Genomic DNA, 20,083 nt, shown 5'->3' on the forward strand with positions numbered 1-20,083 from the left:
TCCCACCACCTGGTCGTCACCTTCCCTCTCATATACGCATTCTGTAGGCCGTCGGAAGCGTTAAGAATCATATTGAGTGATTTTTAATTTTTTCTTCTAGAATGTTTAGATAACGTGTATTTGTGGTTTTAGAATATCTAAGTAGAGTGTATTTATGATACTTGAGTAGTTTTTAAAGTAGTATATTTTTGTATTCTCGTTTATGTTTAATTTTATTATTTTAAGGTGATTTTGTCATCTACTAATTAGTATTTTCTATTATCTAAATTTGTTGGACTATTTTATAATTTTGAAATATTTTTACCATTTTTTCAAATCAAATATTTCTTCGGTCAGCCCAAAAAAAAAAAAAAAAAAAAAAAAAATTCATTACATTCTTAGATATTCGAGGATGGAAATGGATTTTCTTAACCCAATAATATTCGAGGCAAATATGCCCTGGAATTAGGTCGAAGCAGGGTAATTGGATTCAGAAGACAGTGAAGAAAGGCAGGCAAAGGCAGAATATTGGCGAGGGAGGGAAGATGGCTTCGCTCTAATTGAACCTATGGAGGGTTCAGATTGGTAATCAACAAAGCAATATTTGTCAGTTCGAAGTTTGTTTGTGCAAAGATGAAACCTTTGTTTGTTCTTATGGCTGCCTTTCCGCTTCGATGAAACACCATTTTTCCCTTCAGATTGTTGCGAGAGCCTCAGCCTTGAGAATTGAAGTTTGATCTATAACTAGAAAGACCCAGATGGCCGAAAATCAAAGGCCCACCAGCATTCTTGAATCCCTAGGGGAAGAGATCGTTAGAATTGTTACTCCAGTTTCAATCTGCATGTTCATGGTGGTTATTCTAGTCTCTATCCTTAATTCCAGCTCTTCATCTTCTTATCCAACAGTTGGTTCAATCGCGACCATTGCTTATAATGAGAGCAGCTCCGATTCCTCGTGGGACAAATTTATAGGTGCTCTTCTAAACTCCCTTGTTTTTGTGGCTGTTATAACTCTGGCTACATTCCTCATGGTATTGCTTTTCTACCTTAGATGTGTCAAGTTCTTGAAGTATTACATGGGTTTCTCTGCTTTTGTTGTGTTGGGTTTTCTTGGAGGTGAAATTGCATTGTTCTTGATCGAGGATTTCAGTATTCCTATTGATTGTTTCACTTTTTTGGTTGCTCTGTTCAATTTTGCTGCTGTGGGTGTCTTAGCTGTGTTCATGTCCAAAATGGCTATCCTTGTAACACAAGGGTACTTGGTTTTAATTGGGATGTTGGTGGCTTATTGGTTTACTTTGTTACCTGAATGGACTACTTGGGCTCTTTTAGTTGCATTGGCTCTATATGATCTTGCAGCAGTTTTGCTGCCTGTTGGACCATTGAGGCTGTTGGTTGAGCTTGCAATATCTAGGGATGAAGACATCCCAGCTTTAGTTTACGAGGCTCGGCCGGTGGTTAATCATGATTCAAATCCTAGGGATTTAGTGCACAGAAGAATGAGGGTGTGGAGGGAGAGAAATGAACATTCGGATAATCGCCCCGTCGTGGTTCTTGATTCTGTTTCTGAGGGGAATGTGGTTTCTGAATCAAATGTAGATGAGATTGAAACATCCAATTCAAATCCTGGTTTTTCTCATGGTGTCAATAGTGAATCAACTGATGTTAGAGCTGAAGAGGGGGAGGCTCATCCCATGAGGAACACTGAGCTTCTTGTTCCATTAATTGATCATGTAGTGAATGTTCAGCCACATGGAGTAGAAGCTTCTGTATCAAATGAAAATTTGATGTTAGAGGGAATAGGATTGGGATCCTCTGGTGCCATCAAGTTGGGGCTAGGGGACTTCATTTTCTATAGTGTATTGGTTGGTAGAGCAGCAATGTACGACTACATGACGGTTTATGCATGTTATCTTGCAATTGTAGCTGGTCTTGGAATCACTTTGATGCTATTGGCAATATATCAGAAAGCTTTGCCTGCTCTCCCAGTGTCGATAGCGCTAGGTATCATGTTTTACTTCCTAACACGACTCTTCCTTGAGGTGTTTGTTGTACAATGTTCTTTGAACCTTTTGATGTTCTAGATTAGATATCTCTATTATGTTTGAGGCTGATGCTTCTCCAACGGTATATATATCATAAGAACTGTTGATTGTTAGATGGTTGAGGATTGGATATTGAGAAGTTCAATGGCTGGAAATTTGGAAATTGATTGTTGATTATCTACAAATCAAACGAAAGATTTGGTTATTGGTTGTTGAAACAAATAAAATCCAGGTTAAATTATAAATTTATCTTCTAAGGTTTGAAAAAAAAAAAAAGCCAGAAGGACTCCTTATGGTTTGACAAAAGATCACAAATAATTTCTATGGTTTGATAAGGGACTATTTACGAATGTTTTATCAAAACCATAGGAACTAAATTCTAACTTTCTTCAAATCATAGGGACCAAATTTGTAATTCAACCTCAAATCCGAAATTTGAAGGCTAAGGTAAATCATAGAAGCTTGAAAATAAAGTCAATGAACCTTGTAGCATACGGTTTGTCAAAAGGGGAGTCCGAAGTTAAACGTTAATTTATTAGTCGTACTGAGCATTGACCTGCTATTCAGTTTCTGGTTGAGGACTCGTAAAAATTTTCAAGACACCTTAGAACTTGACCTTAAATCAGTTCCTGCAGGTTTGATAACATCTATGAATCTTGTCAATTTAAGCATAAACTTTTGAATAACACGTTTACTATTGTAATACTCAAGTCTTATCTCTTTTTTAATTAACTTTCAAATTCATTATATGGTATCTCGAATGTAGAGAAGTATAGTAATTTTAACCTTAAACGTTAAAATGTGTTTCATTTTTAATCCTTTGATAAATTTTTGTTTGAAATATCGCTAAAAAGTATTCTCACATATGTTCAAGTATATCTTTGATTAGTGGGAAGACCCCCTCTATGATCCGGAGAATCGGCATACCGACTCTATCAATCACCGCTCGGATCCCATGAGTGAATAGAAAGTTGGATCTACATTGGATCTCACCTGAATCGTCTCGTCTATCCTCTTGAAGAGAAGTTTGGTTTCAAACTCCGGTTCAAACAGGAGAAGTATGCCATGCTAATGTGCCTTGGATGATTCACATCTTAGGATCAGGCACTAATGAGCACATTGAACTATCCATGTGGCCGAGAGCCCTTTTAGCCCAGACACAACGACGCAATTATCAGGACATGCTCTACCATGGGTCTCCCGCTGGGGGCCTGCTATGCCAAAAGCGAGAGAAACCTCATCCCTCCCTTTTCTCTTTCGCTCACATGTCACCACACAGGAGGGATACAGGGTCGTAAAAAAGGGGATCCTATCAACTTGTTTCGACCTAGGATATAATAAGCTGATGAGCTTAGTCTTACGTCACTATCAAAAAACGAAAGAAGACTTCCATCTCTAAGTTTAACTCAGATGTAGCTCGCTTCTTTTTGGGTGTGAAGCAGTGTCGAACAAAAATACCCAACCAGCATTAGCTCTCTCTGAAAAAGAGGTGACCCAGCCGAACCTCCCAGTACGACTACCCTGTTACGACTTCACTCCAGTCACTAGTCCTGCCTTCGACATCCCCCTCCTTGTGGTTAAGGTAACGACTTTGGGCATGGCTAACTCCCATAGTGTGACAGGCAGTGTATACAAGGCTCGAGAACAAATTCACCAGCGTATGGCTGACTGGCGATTACTAACGATTCTGGCTTCATGCAGGCGAGTTGCAACCTACAATCCGAACTGAGGACGGGTTTTTGGAGTTAGCTCACCCTTGTGGGATCACGACCCTTTGTCCTGACCATTGTAGCACGTGTATCTCCATTAGTTTGACGACTTGTCGTGACATATCCCTCGATAAAGTGGAATCTCATCGTTTGGGTATTGACGTCCTATTAAAGAGATCGGGGAAACATCCACAGGGACTTGAGGAACAGAAAAGTTGATGTTGTTGGTGTAATTGTTTATAGAACGAGACGAATCGTCACAAAACGTCACCTCCACATGGTTTCGAGTTCTTGCTTTAATAAGTTCAATCTGATTGTGCCATTTTATTTTCCTTCGAATGAAAAAAAACCAGAGTCAGATCCCCTTGCTTTTCTGATCTCACTGTCAGTAGTGATCATCTAGACATGACATTCAAACTATATTTATGAAATATTGACATTGCCTGGACATACATCCAATGCATTTTGATCACGTGAACACTACGAACCCAATAGAGAGGGTATACTCCAGTCTCAACTGACAACATGAATTCAAAACATTTCACAAGTTGAACCAAGAAAAATAGATAGATGAAAATGGATTCATTGAACTGATGGCAATGAGTCAATTCCTTGTCTGTTCACCTCTTCTAAACGGACCCGAGCATATCAATGGAATAGGTCTACAAGCTAAGAGTACCCTACAGGCGCTATAAGGGTATGGGGAACTAAGAATAAAAAAAAGGGTTTCAGAGCTCTAGTCTTGGAAGTCTTACAGCTAATGTTCTAAGCCATTAAGGCCTAGTAGTGCTCTATTTAATGTATTATAGATATCTATGTGGTACAGAGTTGAAAGGATTTCAAGAAAAAGACGTTAAAGCTAACTTTTTGTTGAAATTTGTAAGTTTTGACAAAGTTATTTAATAGGTAACTTTTCAATATGTGTACTGATCAAATTTAATTTTGGGCATAAGTTGATTTTAATGAACTAGCAAGTCTGGAGAATTTTTACTTGAGTGAATTGTCATAAATTGGATAGAGGGTAATGATTGCAACTTTTGTTTAAGTTTAGGGTTCAGTTTTAAACGTCTGATAAAATTTAATCAATTAATGCTTTGAATTCGAACTTTACTATTGGAACCTAGGTATCTACATCAATTTAGAAGTCGAGCAATAGCACGATACAATAATTATTCCAACTTCCAAAGCATATCTTCTTAGAAATCAAATATTTGACTCACATGTATATTGGTCTGCAATTGAATCTATACACATTAAGATGTTAAAATGATGGAAAGAAACACTTTGTTGACTACTGCCAGTCAAATCACATATTGACTTTATTAAGGATCTATTAGGATAACTTTCAAGTGTTTAAAAATACAATTTTTTTTTTACCTAAGACTTTTTTAAACGCTTGGAAAGTCAATCCAAATATATTCCAAGTGGATCATCTTAAGAATGATGGAATAGGGTAGAAAGCGGTTTCTCCCTCAAGACTGCAAATGATAATCAAAATTTGTGAACTTTCAATTGCAAGATGAATTTCTAGATGAAAGAATACAAGAAGTTAGGAGTGTTATAAGGTTACTTGATATTCAGTATAATAAATGAATAGGTTCTGTAGGTATTGGAATATATATACTACAGTCTTAACCATGAATGACTATCAAACAATATAATTAACAAGTGCCTAGAAACTAGAAAGACAACGAAAAGGGGAAGACATGAACGTGGAAAGGGGCAAATGAATGCTAAAACCATTACCAGCAGCAGTTCTCATCTCCTGCGTGAACTTTGCAACGAACGCGGTGAGCCTTGAAAGAGATCCAACATATGCTTGCTTAGATCATCGGTCGTATATTTGATATACTTTTCACGGTTATATTGAGACCTTGACTCGCAGAGGATTCGATATGCTTGAATTACACAATTTGAGGTTTGTATAAGCAAGTCATCACATAGTCGAGGATCTGGGACAATCCAACCAGTTTGGTTCTTATATATCTCCTCGAAGGCTGCATTGAAGGCCCTGTACTTTTCTTTGAAGACTGCCTTCGGAGTGTTCAATCCATCACCATCAAGCCTGAGCAGAGAAAGAACCGAGTGCCAGGTGACTCTCACATAGATAGTTCCGTGGTTTTGAAACATTCTTGTATGTTCTCGCATCCACCCACTTCCAAGAAAGGCTTTGAGTTCAGAGTCTTCAACCTTTTGAACCATATAATGAATGTTATTCATTAAGAAAATATGTCGTAGAGCATCATCCTTGTACAACTTGGATTTGTTATTCAGATTGGATATCAAATGTGAAGTGATTGACTGAAAGTGGTAAGCCATTGGGCAAGGCATGCTATTAATTTCGTTCTGCAGCTCAGAAGCTGGACTTAAGCCATCTGTTGCGTTATCTTGGAGAAGGAAAACAAGCGAGTCTCTGTAAACAGTAAGGGTCTTAATGAAGTTCATTACATACCTCGTCAGATGATGAACACCACCGCCCGGAAAAGGGTTTGTTGATATGGAACATGCAATGAAACTTCCAAAATCCACAAACGTAGCCCTTGCAGAATCACCTAATTTCTTGAAAAGATTATGGAACTCAACTTTAAGAAAAGAACCCTTTTCTGTTTCTTCTGAAAATAATGCATCTATATACCCAAGAAGATTTTTTAGGACCTCGTACATGTCTAGCAAGTGAAACAGCTTTTCTGGTCGATGGGGTTCCATAGCTATGGCCTCGCCGAAATTCAACAGGTGGAGCATAGAAGTTGCTGAAATCTCAGTAAAGCAGACTGCACTATAAGATTCGATGCCTTCAAATATATTGTTACAGAGTCTTTGCTCACTAGTAAGGTAGACTCTAATAACAATTTTAATAAGCCAAACCCATTTCTTGATCTTCACGTTTAAGACACCCCATTCCATGGTCAGCAAATCTGCAATGCTATACTTCTCCATTTCGAGAATGAACAGATACTCATTCAACGCATCTTTCCGCATTTTAACAAAAGCCAGGCAGAATTCCTGAATATAATTTGAAGTAAACATAACATTTGCAATGGATTTAAGATGAGGGATCACATGTGGATGGACCAAGTTCACAACATATACAGCAGGAATACTCTCTCTGTGGGAAGTTTCCTCCTCCATACTGTCCTCAGTTGAAACAAAGGACTCGTTATAGACAACATCATAGCCACCAGACTGGAAGGGGACGTAGTCAGGTTCAAAATATAGTTTGTGTTGAGCAAGAATGTGGACTAGCTCCTGCTCTAGCCTTGCCATTGCGATCTGTACGACGGAGTCGGCTTGGAAAAGAAGTTCATTCTGCTTTTGACTGTCATTTGCAGACAAACTTCTTAGACCTTCCTGAACCATATGAATTTCATCAACAGCCTTCATATATTCACAAGCCTCCTTGGAACAGGAATCCCATATCATGGATTTGTTAGATTCCCATCTCCTAATCTTCTCCTCAGCAGATTTCAACCTTGTCTCTAACTCACTCAACTTCCCAACCTCTAAATGAGTATACAAAGTCATGGTATTCAAATGAGAATCGAGATCGGCTAGGAGCCTTTTCAACTCATCATTCACGTTCTGACTTGTCCTTAAGAACTTGACTAGGTGTTGAAATGAAGCTAGGACATGTTGCTCTCCTTCAGAGGTTGGTATAATCGATTCACAATCCCCCATCTGACAAAGAAGAAAGACAGAAATCATAAAGCGCTTTCCAACCAAAGGTTCACTCTCTTAATTTCCTCTTCATTTCTAATTTTCCCCAACTCTTCACCATACCTAATTCCCAAGTATAACAAGTCGGTACTAAAAACAAAACAAATTTCATGTATATTGGCTTCTTAAACTAAACCGAGGTCTTACAGAAAACTACAAAGAATAAAAAATCAAAATGATGACCTAAAATGAGAACTGATTCCAGTGGACATACCGAATACAACAGTCTACAGCCTGCTTCTCTAGAATTGACATATAAACAAGACAATGAACGACTAATGACCAAACACTTAAAATTCATCAAGCTAAAAAAAACCTAATACAATCAAAAGAGAAGAAACCGAAAGCACAATTTGCTAAGAGTTAAAGAATGACCTGATTTTATGCTGCGTAGGGCAGGGAAAGCTTCAACAATCCGCACAAAGCAAGATTAAAGTAATTGGCCGTTAATCGCGCCGTTCTTCAGCAAAAAAGACAGGAAAATTCAGAAGAAACGACGGAAAACAGCCGATCAGCATCAGAAAAGGAACGTCGGAAGCATTACTTCATGAATTGTGGAGAAATGTGAAGGAAATTGAAAGACGATGAACATAGTTTGATTAAAGGCGATGAAGAAGAATCATAGACAGAAATTGAGTTTGAAATTTCGTAAGCTTTTAAAGTCTAAAAACAAGAATTCTTTTTTTCTTTGTAGCTTCTATGATCATCTCTTCTTTTTTTCCTCTCTTGCTTTATGTCTCGTCGGTTTGACTTGTTGACCTTCTCCATTTGTTTACATGAGACACGTGTCCAATTTGAAGATTTTTGGAGAGATATTTTACTATCAATTCTATTTGAATTTTGACCCATTTCCTTTTGTGCCCTCACAATATTGGCATAATAGTTGGAAAAAAAATGCATGATTTGGTAATTATTTGATAATTTTTTTAAAAAAATTAAGTTTATATAATTCATACGTTTGTTTATATGTTTTGTTGTCTACATTCCTAAATATTTTAAAATTAAAGTCAAATAAAGCTTAAAGGAAATAGTTTTCATTTTTTTAAAAAAAAAAATTGGTTAAAAATTTAAATGTGCACATAAAAATATGAGAACTATGACTAAGAAATTATGAGAAACAAGTACAATTAAAAAAAAAAAAAAAACCCAAATGGTTATCAAATAGGATCTAAAAATCAAATTGTACCAAGTCTATTGGTTTAGTTTAGTCTTTTAATATAGAATTGGATATAACTATTTGTATTTGGAGAAAATCAATAATTATTTGCATGTTTAATTTTTGAATAACGGTTTTAAATGGAAAAACTGTTAAAAATATTTTCAAATATCAAGTATCATTGTTTATCAGATAGAGAGTGATAGAGAGTGATATTTTGCTATTGTAAATAAGTTGACTCATTTTCTTATATTTAAAGAATAGTCTATTAATAATTTTTTTTTAAAAAAAAAAAGTCAAAATCCAAAATTGATTTTATATTAAATTATATGAAACACTTTTAAACTTTGAGATATTTCAATTACGTCTCTAAAATTTGAAAGTGTACCTTTTTCACCTTTAAACTTGGAAGGAAAAAAACCCCTTATACATCATTTCATTAAATAGTGATTGAAATTTTGCACGACAATTGATGAGTTAAAATTGGCATGCATACATGGCATTGTATTTACAATACAATATATGTAAATTGATGCGAAGTTGAAGTATAAAAAATGATTTGGTGAATGATATTGTAAATGATAATGATAGAGTTAAAAAAATTAGTGGCAATAATGTTTTTAATTTAATTATTTTTAGTTAGAGTTGAAACAGAGCCATAAATGTTATTATGCATGCTTTCAAGTTTTTAATACTAGTTGTCGCTTTGATTCTCTCTAATGGTATTTTTTTGAAATAATTTCAAAGTACAAGTATTTATAAAAAAAAATAAATTATAATTTGGTTATAATTTTTTTAAATGAATATATTAATCGAATCTCCAACCTCAAAATTAAAACCACACCAAAAAAAAAACTTTATACTGTTAAAGAACTTAATCCAGAAGTTAGGGATATTTTTTATGATTTAATTTAATTTTATTTACGTTCTTATATCTCTTAAATAATCTGCCAAAATATTTTTGTCATTACTTGAAAATATTGAGATTTTTCTTGGGCAGAACTAGTTATGAATTTTCGACCAAGCCACGTAAAGTCGTAGACTTCACCAAAACCCACTTTCAATGACAGTTGTCTTGTAGTTGTAGCTGGCTTCCTATATAAGTTATTAATTTATGCAACTTAGCTTACTGTTTTTTTTTTTTAGTGACATTATGATGAATATTCTTTGGGAAAGTAATATTTTGATGTCGACCACAATCTATTCGTTTAAATCTAGCAACCCAATTTTTCAAAAGATAAAAAGAGGAAAAAAAGAAAGAAAGCAAGAAAGAAAAATGGTACGAATAGTCCTTTCAAGTGTCGAACTAAAATTTAGTCCAATGTTCAAAAAACGAATGAAAAATGATTTCTATTGACATCAGTTATATATATAAGTATCCACTAGAATCCAAAATGGGCACGAGAGCCTAATGCTCTCATGAAATCACGTTCTTCATTAGACTCAACTACAAATTTTTTCTTTGCATCTTTTCCTTTGTTTGGATTCTTCCTCTCGTTCCTTGGTTTCACTCTCGTTTCTTTTTTTTTGCTCTTTGGTCTTGCTCTTGCTTCTTCCTCTTTCTCCTTGATTCCATAGAGAGAAAGAGAAGGAAAAAATTGTTGAACGAAGAAGGAAGGAAAAAATTGCAGATTTAGTCTCACTCCTTGATGACAACAACTTGCGTGCAGTGCAAGAAAAGCTTTAAAAAAATTATAGTTTTGGTCATTTTAGTAATTTCACCTTGTGTTGATGTAAAAAAAAAGACGAAAAAACACTAGTTTTCAAAATCTAGGTCAAAGCTCATTTGAATCTCTTAAAATAGCTCATTAGTATCAATTTTCTAAAAAAAAAAAATCTAGCAACTAAAATGCTTCATTTGGTCAACGTGTCTAATTAATTTCATGGGAAAGATATCATTTTCATCTCTAGATTTTGAGTTTAATTATTATTTGGACCTCTAGGTTTCAAAATGTTACACACTTAGTCCTTAGTCTTGAGTTTGATTTCAATTTAATCCATAGATTTCAAAATGCTACAATTTTACCATTGTGATTTGAGTTTTGTTTCAAATTTGGTCCATAGTTTCAACATTTATACTTTTAATCTTGATTTTGCACTAATTATTCGTTTTCTATCATTAGTGTCAATGTCTATTTATTAATTTAAAAGAAGTATAATTAATTCACTATTTTTTATCATGATTGAAATCAAATTTAGATTTCACTACATAATTGTTTTAAATTAATTAACAAATGAAAATTGAGGTTAAAAGTGTAAGATTTGAAATCTATAGACTAAAATAAAATAAAACTTCTGGTATCAATTTTAAAATGAAGGATTAACTGCAGATGTAGTGTCGTTTTGAAGAAAAAATTGCAAAAATAAGAGACTTTTAAAATTATTTGTAAAAATAGGGTAAAATTTTTGTCCTCATACAATTCAGTCGAGACTGAATCTTCATAAAGTTTATTATTTTTATTATTTTTAGTTTTGACTTAGTCAAATTACTTTTTTTTACTTTTTTTTACGATTTTTTTTTCAATTTATACAAAATGCTCACCGTCTTTCTCTATTATTATTATTATTATTATTATTATTATTATTATTTACTTTGTTTTAGTTTTTCAAAATTTGCAAACTCCATTTTTTTCTTCTCTCTTTTTTAATGATTTTATTTTTATGTGAAAGGTTTAATCTCTTTTTTCTAGTCTTTTTAGATAATCACATAAACTTAATCCACCACTTTTTCTACATAAAAATTGAGATAGAATTAATGAACTTCACATTTTTTTGTGGAAAAAAAAAAAGCTTGTTGTCGAAGGGAGAAATTTTGGACCAATCACAAATTGCCACATCATTTACCAAATTAATGACGAAATTACAAATAATTGGATTTGAGATGAATTAAAAGTTGAAGTGTATCCCAAATTAAAATTGAAGACATAAACTGACAAATTCTGATGATGCCACGTGTTTTCATCATGACCGTTGGATTTAATAAAATTAATTCAGTCCAATTTGATACTATTATTTGAGCTAAAATCAAATTGGGCTAAGAATAAGCTTAATTTGATCCAAATGTTAAATAAGGTCTAAGTCCAATTAGTTGGGCCTAGGGGCCAGGTCCATGGACCATTCGAACCTTATCCCATAAAGCTCACCTAAGAACTCTATAAATAGAAGAGTTCTCTTCATTTGTGGAGGTCAGGAATTCTATACTCTAGAGAGCCTAGAGAGAATTCTCTACGATTAGAAGACTCCTTAACTTCTGAAAACTGAACATTGAAGCTTGAGTTCTTCAACTTCAAGAACATCATGCACTCTACTTCCCCAAGTCAAGCGTATACATTCAATTAAGAGAGAATCAGATGATCAAGTACTATAGATCAAATTATGTCCGTATCAAATCAACATTAATACAAGTTCAAGTCCACGAAACAAGTTTATCTGAAAATATTCGTGCGAACAAATTGGCATGCCCAATGAGACCTCTTTACCTCTCATCTCTCCCTCATCCAAATCATCAGATCAACAAACGGCACTAAAGAAAGCTGAATCCAGAAAATCTTCTAGCGACTCCTACACGAGACCTGTTACCCGCAGTCATTCGAAAGAGACCATGTAAGAACAAAAGCAAGGTTCCATCATCACACATAGAATTTTGAAACAATTAACTGAATCTCCAAGAGGAAGGATCGTCATAAAGGAAAATCCCTTGTTTAACAACTTTGCTTCCAAGTGTGACCGAGCAAAGAAAGAATCACATCCAGATGTAATGTCTGTCATGATGGTAGATGTAACAGCCGATGTGGCCATGGCAAAGATGGAGAGGAAAATAAATTTCCTGATGAAAACTGTTGAGAAGCAAGATCATGAAATCACTACCTTAAGAGATCAAATACAGGCTCGTGAAACTGCTGAGTTAAGCTAAGCTCTTGCTGTCAAAACCAATGACAAAGGAAAAACCGTGTTCCAAGAAAACCAATGATCATTAACACGACCCTGTTGAAGTTTTCCTTCAAAAGGAAAGAAGTAAAAGCATAAAATAAAAATGATGGAGGTGAAAGAGATCGCCTAACTTTGAAAGAGAAATAGGAAAAAGTTTACTGATTCCCTGACTCTGATGTTGCAGACATGCTGGAGTAACTACTAAAGAAGCAACTTATTGAGATGCCTGAATGTAAACGATCAGAACAAGTTGAAAAAGTAGATAATCCTAATCGTTGCAAGTATCACAGTGTTGTTAGCCACCCAATCAAAAAATGTTTTGTGCTGAAGGAGCTAATTCTGAGGTTGGCTCGTGAGAAGAAGATTGAGCTGGATCTGGATGAAGTAGCTCAGACTAACTATGCTGTAGTCGCAGTGACTTCAAGTGTTCCAACATCAACTATGGTTTATGATGAAAGAGAAAGCTTAATCCAGTTTACGACCCTCAAACCTATAGTTGTTCGATTTCAGCAAGCGATCCCAATGACAGATTCTCGCAACAAAGATAAGCATGTCATAATGATGGCGACAAAGGATGGATCCTTGTGACTCGTTGAAAGAAAATAAAGTTGAGTTCCCAAAAAGAGTTGTGCTCCTATTGAAGTTATAAAAGAGGGAACAAGACTCAGAAAAAGAAAGGAAAAAAGAAAACTTGAAAGCCTAATGTCACGCAGTTAGAGTTTTTATGGGGTGTGACTTCAAGCTCATGTAGGAGGAAAATGAGGATGTTCCCTGACCTTGACGTTTAGTAACTTTGGTGGACTTTCTCCCGAGAATCTTCTACGACAATTGTTCAAATGAAATACTGGAAGTCATTGCACATCATGCTGTCAACATAATAGAAAACAAGGATACTTCTTTATGTGAAGGGGGATCGAATCCTGCAGCGGAAGCATTTTGTTAGAATGCCTTGCATCTCGTAAATCAATTTTTCATTAAACAAAATTATTATACTAAATAGAATGTATAAACATGTAAATTAGCATGCATCAGGGAAAATATTAGATCGATTCTTACCTTTCTAGATTCCCTAATGTCACAAACAAGCATCTCCAAGGTTCTAACAAACAAATCTCCAAGCAGTCTTGATCACGAACAACTCCTTGAGTGATCTCGAACATCTTAGGGTTGATGCGTTAAATCTCGTAGGGTCCTACAGTTTGTAATTATATTGTACAAACATTTTATTTATGTAATAAAATATGTAATGTTTTATTTCAAAATTAGTTGCATTAACTACAAACCAATAAACTAATATCCAAGGTTATCGTGTAGCTTAAACATGTATATAGAGACATATAGATGGATCATGTTTAAGTGATAACCTAAAGGGTTTATAGTAGATGGATAAGGCTGGATACCTTATCCTGGTGAAACTACGAATATGGTCCGCTTTGTAGATGTTACAATTGTTATAAAGTGCTATAAATGATATAATCCTAATAATTCATGTGGAGACATGTGAGCAGAGATATTCTATACAAAGGAGTTTGTATAAGACCGGACCATGAAACGACTAGACTCATTATATAACGCCGTTCATAATAAAGACTTACATTTCACCAAGATGACCATAGGTAACATGATCTAAATCCTGAGTGAGTTGTGAACTTCTACCTATGAAGGCGGTCCTTTAATTTGTATGAGTGAGAGTGGCCAGATCGTTGGGTCAACAAGCCTACCATTTTGGGGATTTGTCTGATTGGGAAGCTAGGAACACAACTACACAAGAAAGAATTCACTCATTCCCCAACGTCGAGGTAAGTAGATAAATTGCTCCCTTAAGGGCTGATTTTGAGACTTGAACAATGTGTGCCACGCTCTCTCTTGGTCCGAGAAGGGTTTGGTCATAGTTGGACTATGATTTAGTGTTCATTAGAGGGATTAATTGTTCTTAAGGAGTTAGATGTAACTACAGGGGCAAAACGGTAATTTTGGCCCAACTATACTTACGAACAATTTGTGAAGGGTCATTGTAATGTTGACTGGTTATATCCAATGGATATAGAAATATATCTGTAGTGCGAAGAGTGCAACTGTCGGTCTTTAGTGGAGTGCCCGACAGTTTACAGATGGTGAATAATTAATTAAACTAATTTAATTAAAGAAGTTTAATTAATTATTTACGTACCATTGGAGCTTTAAGCTACAGGTCCATGAGGTCCCCTCTGTAGCTCAACGAGAATTAATGAGAATCAATTTTTGGATTAATTTGAATGGTTCAAATTAATTGAGGGAATTAACTATATGTGATATAATTAATTTAATCTAATTATATATGATATAATTACTATAATGTATTTGATACTGTATAATATAAAGTTTATTTAAGGGAAAATAAATATTTGAATATGATTCAAACATTGATTATAGGAATTTGATTCATATAATTAAATTTAATATAAATGAGATTTATATTAAATGTCATTAGTGAGATAATAGAAACTATAGGTTATGTGTTATATTTGATATAACATATAGTTTAATAAATATTATTATTTGATAAGGTAGTTATCATATAAATATATATTAAATTTATTTATGAAAATAATTTAATTTAATTTAAAAATCATTTTGAGAGGGAGTTGTATCTTTCTCCCCCTCTTTTCTCTCTAATACATGCTAGTGGGGTAGGGGAGAGGTCTTCTTCTTCCTGGTGTGATTTCACAAAAGATGAGAGATCCATAGAAAAGTTCTGAGACAATCTGAATCCCATCACTTCCTCTCATCTCTCTCAAAATCCTTCTCTTCCAAAATAGCCAGAGCCCACAAAACTTCTAGATTCTCACCCAGAGAATACAGAGGTAACATTCGTGATGGTGTCCTTATTGACGGTAAGAGAGTTCGCGATTGTACGTGATGAGATTCGGAGAAGGAATCTTGTGAAGAAAGATTCTTCAAAGATAAGGTTTCTTAAACCCATCTTCTATTATGTAATCTTTGTTTTAAAGCATGTTACAATTATCTTTTAAATGCATAATCTTTATGTATTTGCTGTAAAATTTATGTTCGTAAATTTTGGGTTTGGGTCAGATCCCATGTTTTGCTCAAGGACCTTCATAGGATCCTTTAGAATACTACCACGAGAGTAACCTCATTGTTCTCTTAGGATTCCAATAGAGGATATGTGGTATCTAACTATTGGGAGAGAGAAAGGGAGAGGAGAATAGGATTTTGGAAAGTGGAGAGGCTCAGAGAAAATTCTGCACACCCATTGTGTATTGTCAGAGTTTTTTTGCAATGAAACTGTATGAGAATGTGTGTTTGCAAAGGGTCAAAGGGTCAAAGGGAAGTCTTTATATAAAGAAGGGCCAAACCCCTTTCCTAATATATTTCTCTTTTCTATAATTAGCCAATTTAATTAAGTAATGCTTATTTAATCAATTAACCCAATGAAATAATATTTATTTAATTTGTACAATTAAATAACACTTATTTTAATTTGCACAATATTTAATTAACCATTTATACATTAAATCCAATTTAATGTACATATTTAATTATCATAAACACCGCATGTATATGTGCAAAACCTCTCTATTAATTAATTCTTTGTGAATCTAATTCACTTGAATTAATTATTTTGAATCTTATTCAAATATTACTTTCCAATTTAATTATATATCATATCCATAATTAATTATATATCAATCACATTAATATATAGTTTTCTCAAATTAACTTGAACAATTTAAATGATCTCTCTTAAGTATCCACAGTGAGCTAACGAGAGGACCTGGTGGACCTGTAGATCAGAAGATCCAACGATATGTGATTAATGGGTTACACTCATTAACAAAATTAATCAATATTTGTTAACTGTGGGTACACTCTACTAAAGACCCACAACTGCACGCTTCTCACTATAAATATATTTATGTGTCCACGAATATAAACCAATACCAGCAAATTAGTCATTCACAAGGGTTTGTAACTCTAATTGGGTCAAATTACCGTTTTACCCTTGGGTTACCTCTGACTTCTTAAGTACCAATGCTTCTCTAATAAACAACATGTTTATGGTCTAATCAATAAACAGAAACCCCTCTCACCAACGAGAGGGTAGGGCTCTTTGTTCAAGTCCCGGAAGACACCACTTAAGGAAACACTCATCTATTTACCCTTAAGGTGGAAAGGAGTGAATTCCATCTTGTATTATTATATTCCCAACTCGTGTCCCTAAAATGATAGGCTTATTGGTTGGCGAACTGGCCACCCTCACCAATACAAATCAAAGGACAATTCTTCGTGAACAGGAATTCATAATATACTCAGGATTAAGACTAAGTCGCCTAGGTTATCCTATTGAAATAGGAACCTGACTAGCTAACGATATTACATCTAGTGGTTACTATTTTGTGGTCTAGTCTTATGTAAAATCATTGAATATGATACCCCTACTCGCATGCCATCTACATGAATATGTTGGATCATTACATTTATATCAAATACAAAGTGGATCGTATCCATAGTGTTATTAGGATAAGGTGCCCAGCCTTTAAGCTGTATTTTGAACATTGATCCCTGTATGTCTCTACATACAGTTCAAGACTCATAAGACAACCTTGGATGCTAGTTTATTGGATTTAGAGTTATAAAGACAAAATAGAAAACAATGCAAACAATAACATTTATTGATTTAACATCCACAACCCTTTATGGATGACGATTAATAACATTTACTATCTATGAGTTTTAGGGCATAAAACCCAATACTATGTTCATTGGAAATGGTGGAAGAATAAAAAAACTTACCATCATTCAACATAGATGACTGTTTGTTACTCCCTCAGGCAACTAAGTTGGTTCTCATCGACACATTGCTAGACTCAAATGCATCTAGTGCTCCGACCTTTATGACCCGCATACGTGCCTTTTGCTATACATCCATAGATTTCTCAGATCAAGTTATACTATTGGGATCAAAGCTTCATTATAGGCCTATTACGTCTTAGGATACATTCGAGAACAGAAGGTTAGTCAAATTCTTATTGATAATGGATCAGTTGACAATATAATGCTTAAGTCAACTATGAAGCAGTTAGGCATCCTGATGGAAGAACTGTCAAACAACAAAATAGTAATTCAATGCTTTAACCAAGGCAACCAAAGAGTGATAGACATGATACATTTAAAGCTCATCATTGGTGACCTGAAGGCCACACATTGTTCCATATCATAGATTCGAAAACCACATATAAGTTATTGTTAGGTTGTCCTTGGATTCATGGAAATGGAGTGATATCTTCAACACTACACCAATATTTCAATTTTTATCAAGATGACATTAAGAAAGTTGAAACATACTCAAATCCACTCTCAGAAGCTGAGTCTCACTTCACAGACGTGAAGTTTTACTTGAAGAGTGATGGTGTTGGTGAAGCAATGCCAATGGAGATCCCTTTAATAAAGGATGAAGGTGAACCCAAGTCAAAATTACAAGCAGATGCAAGGAAAGAAACAAGCGACAAGGCACATGTCTCAGGCTCAAAAGAGAGTGAGGTGTCCATCAGCACTAGCTGCACTACAAAGGCTACAATTTTAAAAGACGAAAAAGCTTCGAGCCCTCCAATACTGTGTTATGTTCCTTTTTCGAGACATAAGAAGGGCGAGTCACCATTTGTGGAATGCTTAAAAGTGTTGAAAGTCAGTGATATCGAAATCTTAAAAGAGAATTGATGGAGTTAGCATCCAATTAGTGGAAGCAAACTGAATCATTAAGCACTCTAATTCCTTCATAAAAACTAAGCAAGCATATTCACAAACTAAAATAGGCTTTTTTGAAGATATACCTTTGAAGAATACTTTCGATTCCTCTGTCACAGTGTTCGTCGCCTTGAAATATTGCTCAAGGTTGGAAATAAAGTTCTCTAAGGCCTTCGCATCCCGCATCCTACATAAGGGTTTTGGTTCCGGGATCTTTATCATGCTCACTTGAATTGCTCCCCCAAGTGGGGCTTGGTTTCCTGCAACTCGGATAGTGAGATTCACCCTCACACTCACATCTGCAATCTCGGCTCTAACGATGTTAAGGGTCGATCGAAAATCTTCTGACAGATCAGTTACCATATGAATTATTACTTTCTAGGAGTCGTCCAACTCTTCGACGGGCTCCTCTATGTGGGCAACAGAGCCTGTTAAGCTATCCTTACGCTCAAAATTGTTGGATCGTATAGTTTTTGTCTTTAGGGTCTCCACCCTCATCATCAATTCTCTGACGGGTAACCCGTCTAGGCGGCCAACTACCACATCAATTCTGTCGGCTTTCTCGGCAACTTCTTGCAATCGAGTTTCCAAGAAACGAATACTATCAAGGACTTCCCTCAAATAGAGCATTTGCTTCTCCATCTCTACCAACCTATCCACATGGGACTTGTTTAAGTTGTTTGTCGCCAACATGTTTACTGATTTTTTCTTTTGTGAGCCTATTAGACTTTAATACCAACTGTCACAATCACACTTTCAGAAGTTTCCCTTAGCGATTGTGCGGCATTTGTTTCTGCTCACAAACAAGTCAGCCAATTCGAATACGGAATGCCGATGACACATCGGGTGCTTCTCGCAACCTCCACCCCCATTTTAGAGAAAACGAGTTTAGAGAAAAAGATTTTCGCAAGCATTTTGAATGTATGAATAGAGAAGAGAAAGATTGTAATAGGTTAGAAAGCAATGAGCAACAACAACGACTTTATAACATACTACTCCGAGTATGGGGAAATGATGGTTAGTCTTATCCTTATATAGTGCATTCTGGACAAAAAGTCAATTGGCACATTTGCATATGCAAAAGGGCAAGCGGTCACTTACAACAAAAAAGTACAAGGAAAGCAAACTAACTTAACTAATGAAATACATTAAATGAAAGCATGATAAAAGGGGGTTGGATTGGGCATGCGGTCATGGGCAATAGGCCCTGGACAAACATGACCGTGACATTTAGGGTTATTGTGGCGTAGGACTTTTGGTTAACCCTTTAGATTGGATTCTGTGAGGTATTTTTTTTAAGGAAAATAAAATGGGAAAGAGATCATAGAAGAGAAGGAAAGAAATTACGGTTGAAGAGCAGGGGCAAGTGATTTTCAATTATGTTTTCTCACCCGTATGGTCTTCCAATTGGGGAAGTGTTTGTTCCGATTTATAGCATGAATTTAATCTTAATTGATTTGGATCTTGAGTAAAATCTCTTCAATTTAGGAAATCTAATTAAATTTAAATTCATTTAAAAAAAAAGTCAAGATAAATTTAGCTTGGATCAAAGGCTAATTCGTTTAAACCTTAAACTAAACAAAAAAAAAAAAAATGTCCATATTCCATATTTCGTACTAAATTCAGATTATTTAGCTTTTATCTCCAAATTAAATTAAATTAGGGATAAAATAAGTCGTAAATTAAATTTCGTACTAAATTCAAATTCTTAAACTTTTATCTCCAAATCAAATTAAATTGGGGATAGAACTTGAAATTTCTTTTCAATAAAAAAAAGTTGGTCATATTCCAAATTTTGTATTAGA

General features: G+C 34.9%; 2 protein-coding genes across 2 annotated transcripts; one reads left to right on the forward strand and one right to left on the reverse strand.

Moving 5' to 3' along the window:
• The first annotated feature begins 373 nt into the window (after positions 1-373).
• Positions 374-2,187, forward strand: PS2 (Presenilin-2). The gene has a single exon (XM_039038040.2). It carries the CDS (start codon positions 738-740, stop codon positions 2,061-2,063), a length of 1,326 nt encoding a protein of 441 aa, XP_038893968.1. The 5' UTR covers positions 374-737; the 3' UTR covers positions 2,064-2,187.
• Positions 2,188-5,289: 3,102 nt separating this feature from the next.
• EXO70E2 (exocyst subunit exo70 family protein E2) lies at positions 5,290-8,247 on the reverse strand. Its single transcript, XM_039038038.2, has 2 exons — positions 7,823-8,247; positions 5,290-7,408 (listed from the first exon to the last, which is right to left on the reverse strand). Exon 2 carries the CDS (start codon positions 7,406-7,408, stop codon positions 5,492-5,494), a length of 1,917 nt encoding a protein of 638 aa, XP_038893966.1. The 5' UTR covers positions 7,823-8,247; the 3' UTR covers positions 5,290-5,491.
• Between the last annotated feature and the right edge of the window lie 11,836 nt (positions 8,248-20,083).

This window comes from Benincasa hispida, chromosome 8 (assembly GCF_027475165.1).
Source record: "Benincasa hispida cultivar pf3 chromosome 8, pf3_genome.v1.1, whole genome shotgun sequence".
Taxonomy (NCBI): Eukaryota; Viridiplantae; Streptophyta; class Magnoliopsida; order Cucurbitales; family Cucurbitaceae; genus Benincasa; species Benincasa hispida.

Coding starts and splice junctions, on each gene's coding strand:
- PS2 (XM_039038040.2), top strand. CDS start 738: ATGGCCGAAAATCAAAGGCCCACCAGCATTCTTGAATCCCTAGGGGAA.
- EXO70E2 (XM_039038038.2), bottom strand. CDS start 7,408: ATGGGGGATTGTGAATCGATTATACCAACCTCTGAAGGAGAGCAACAT.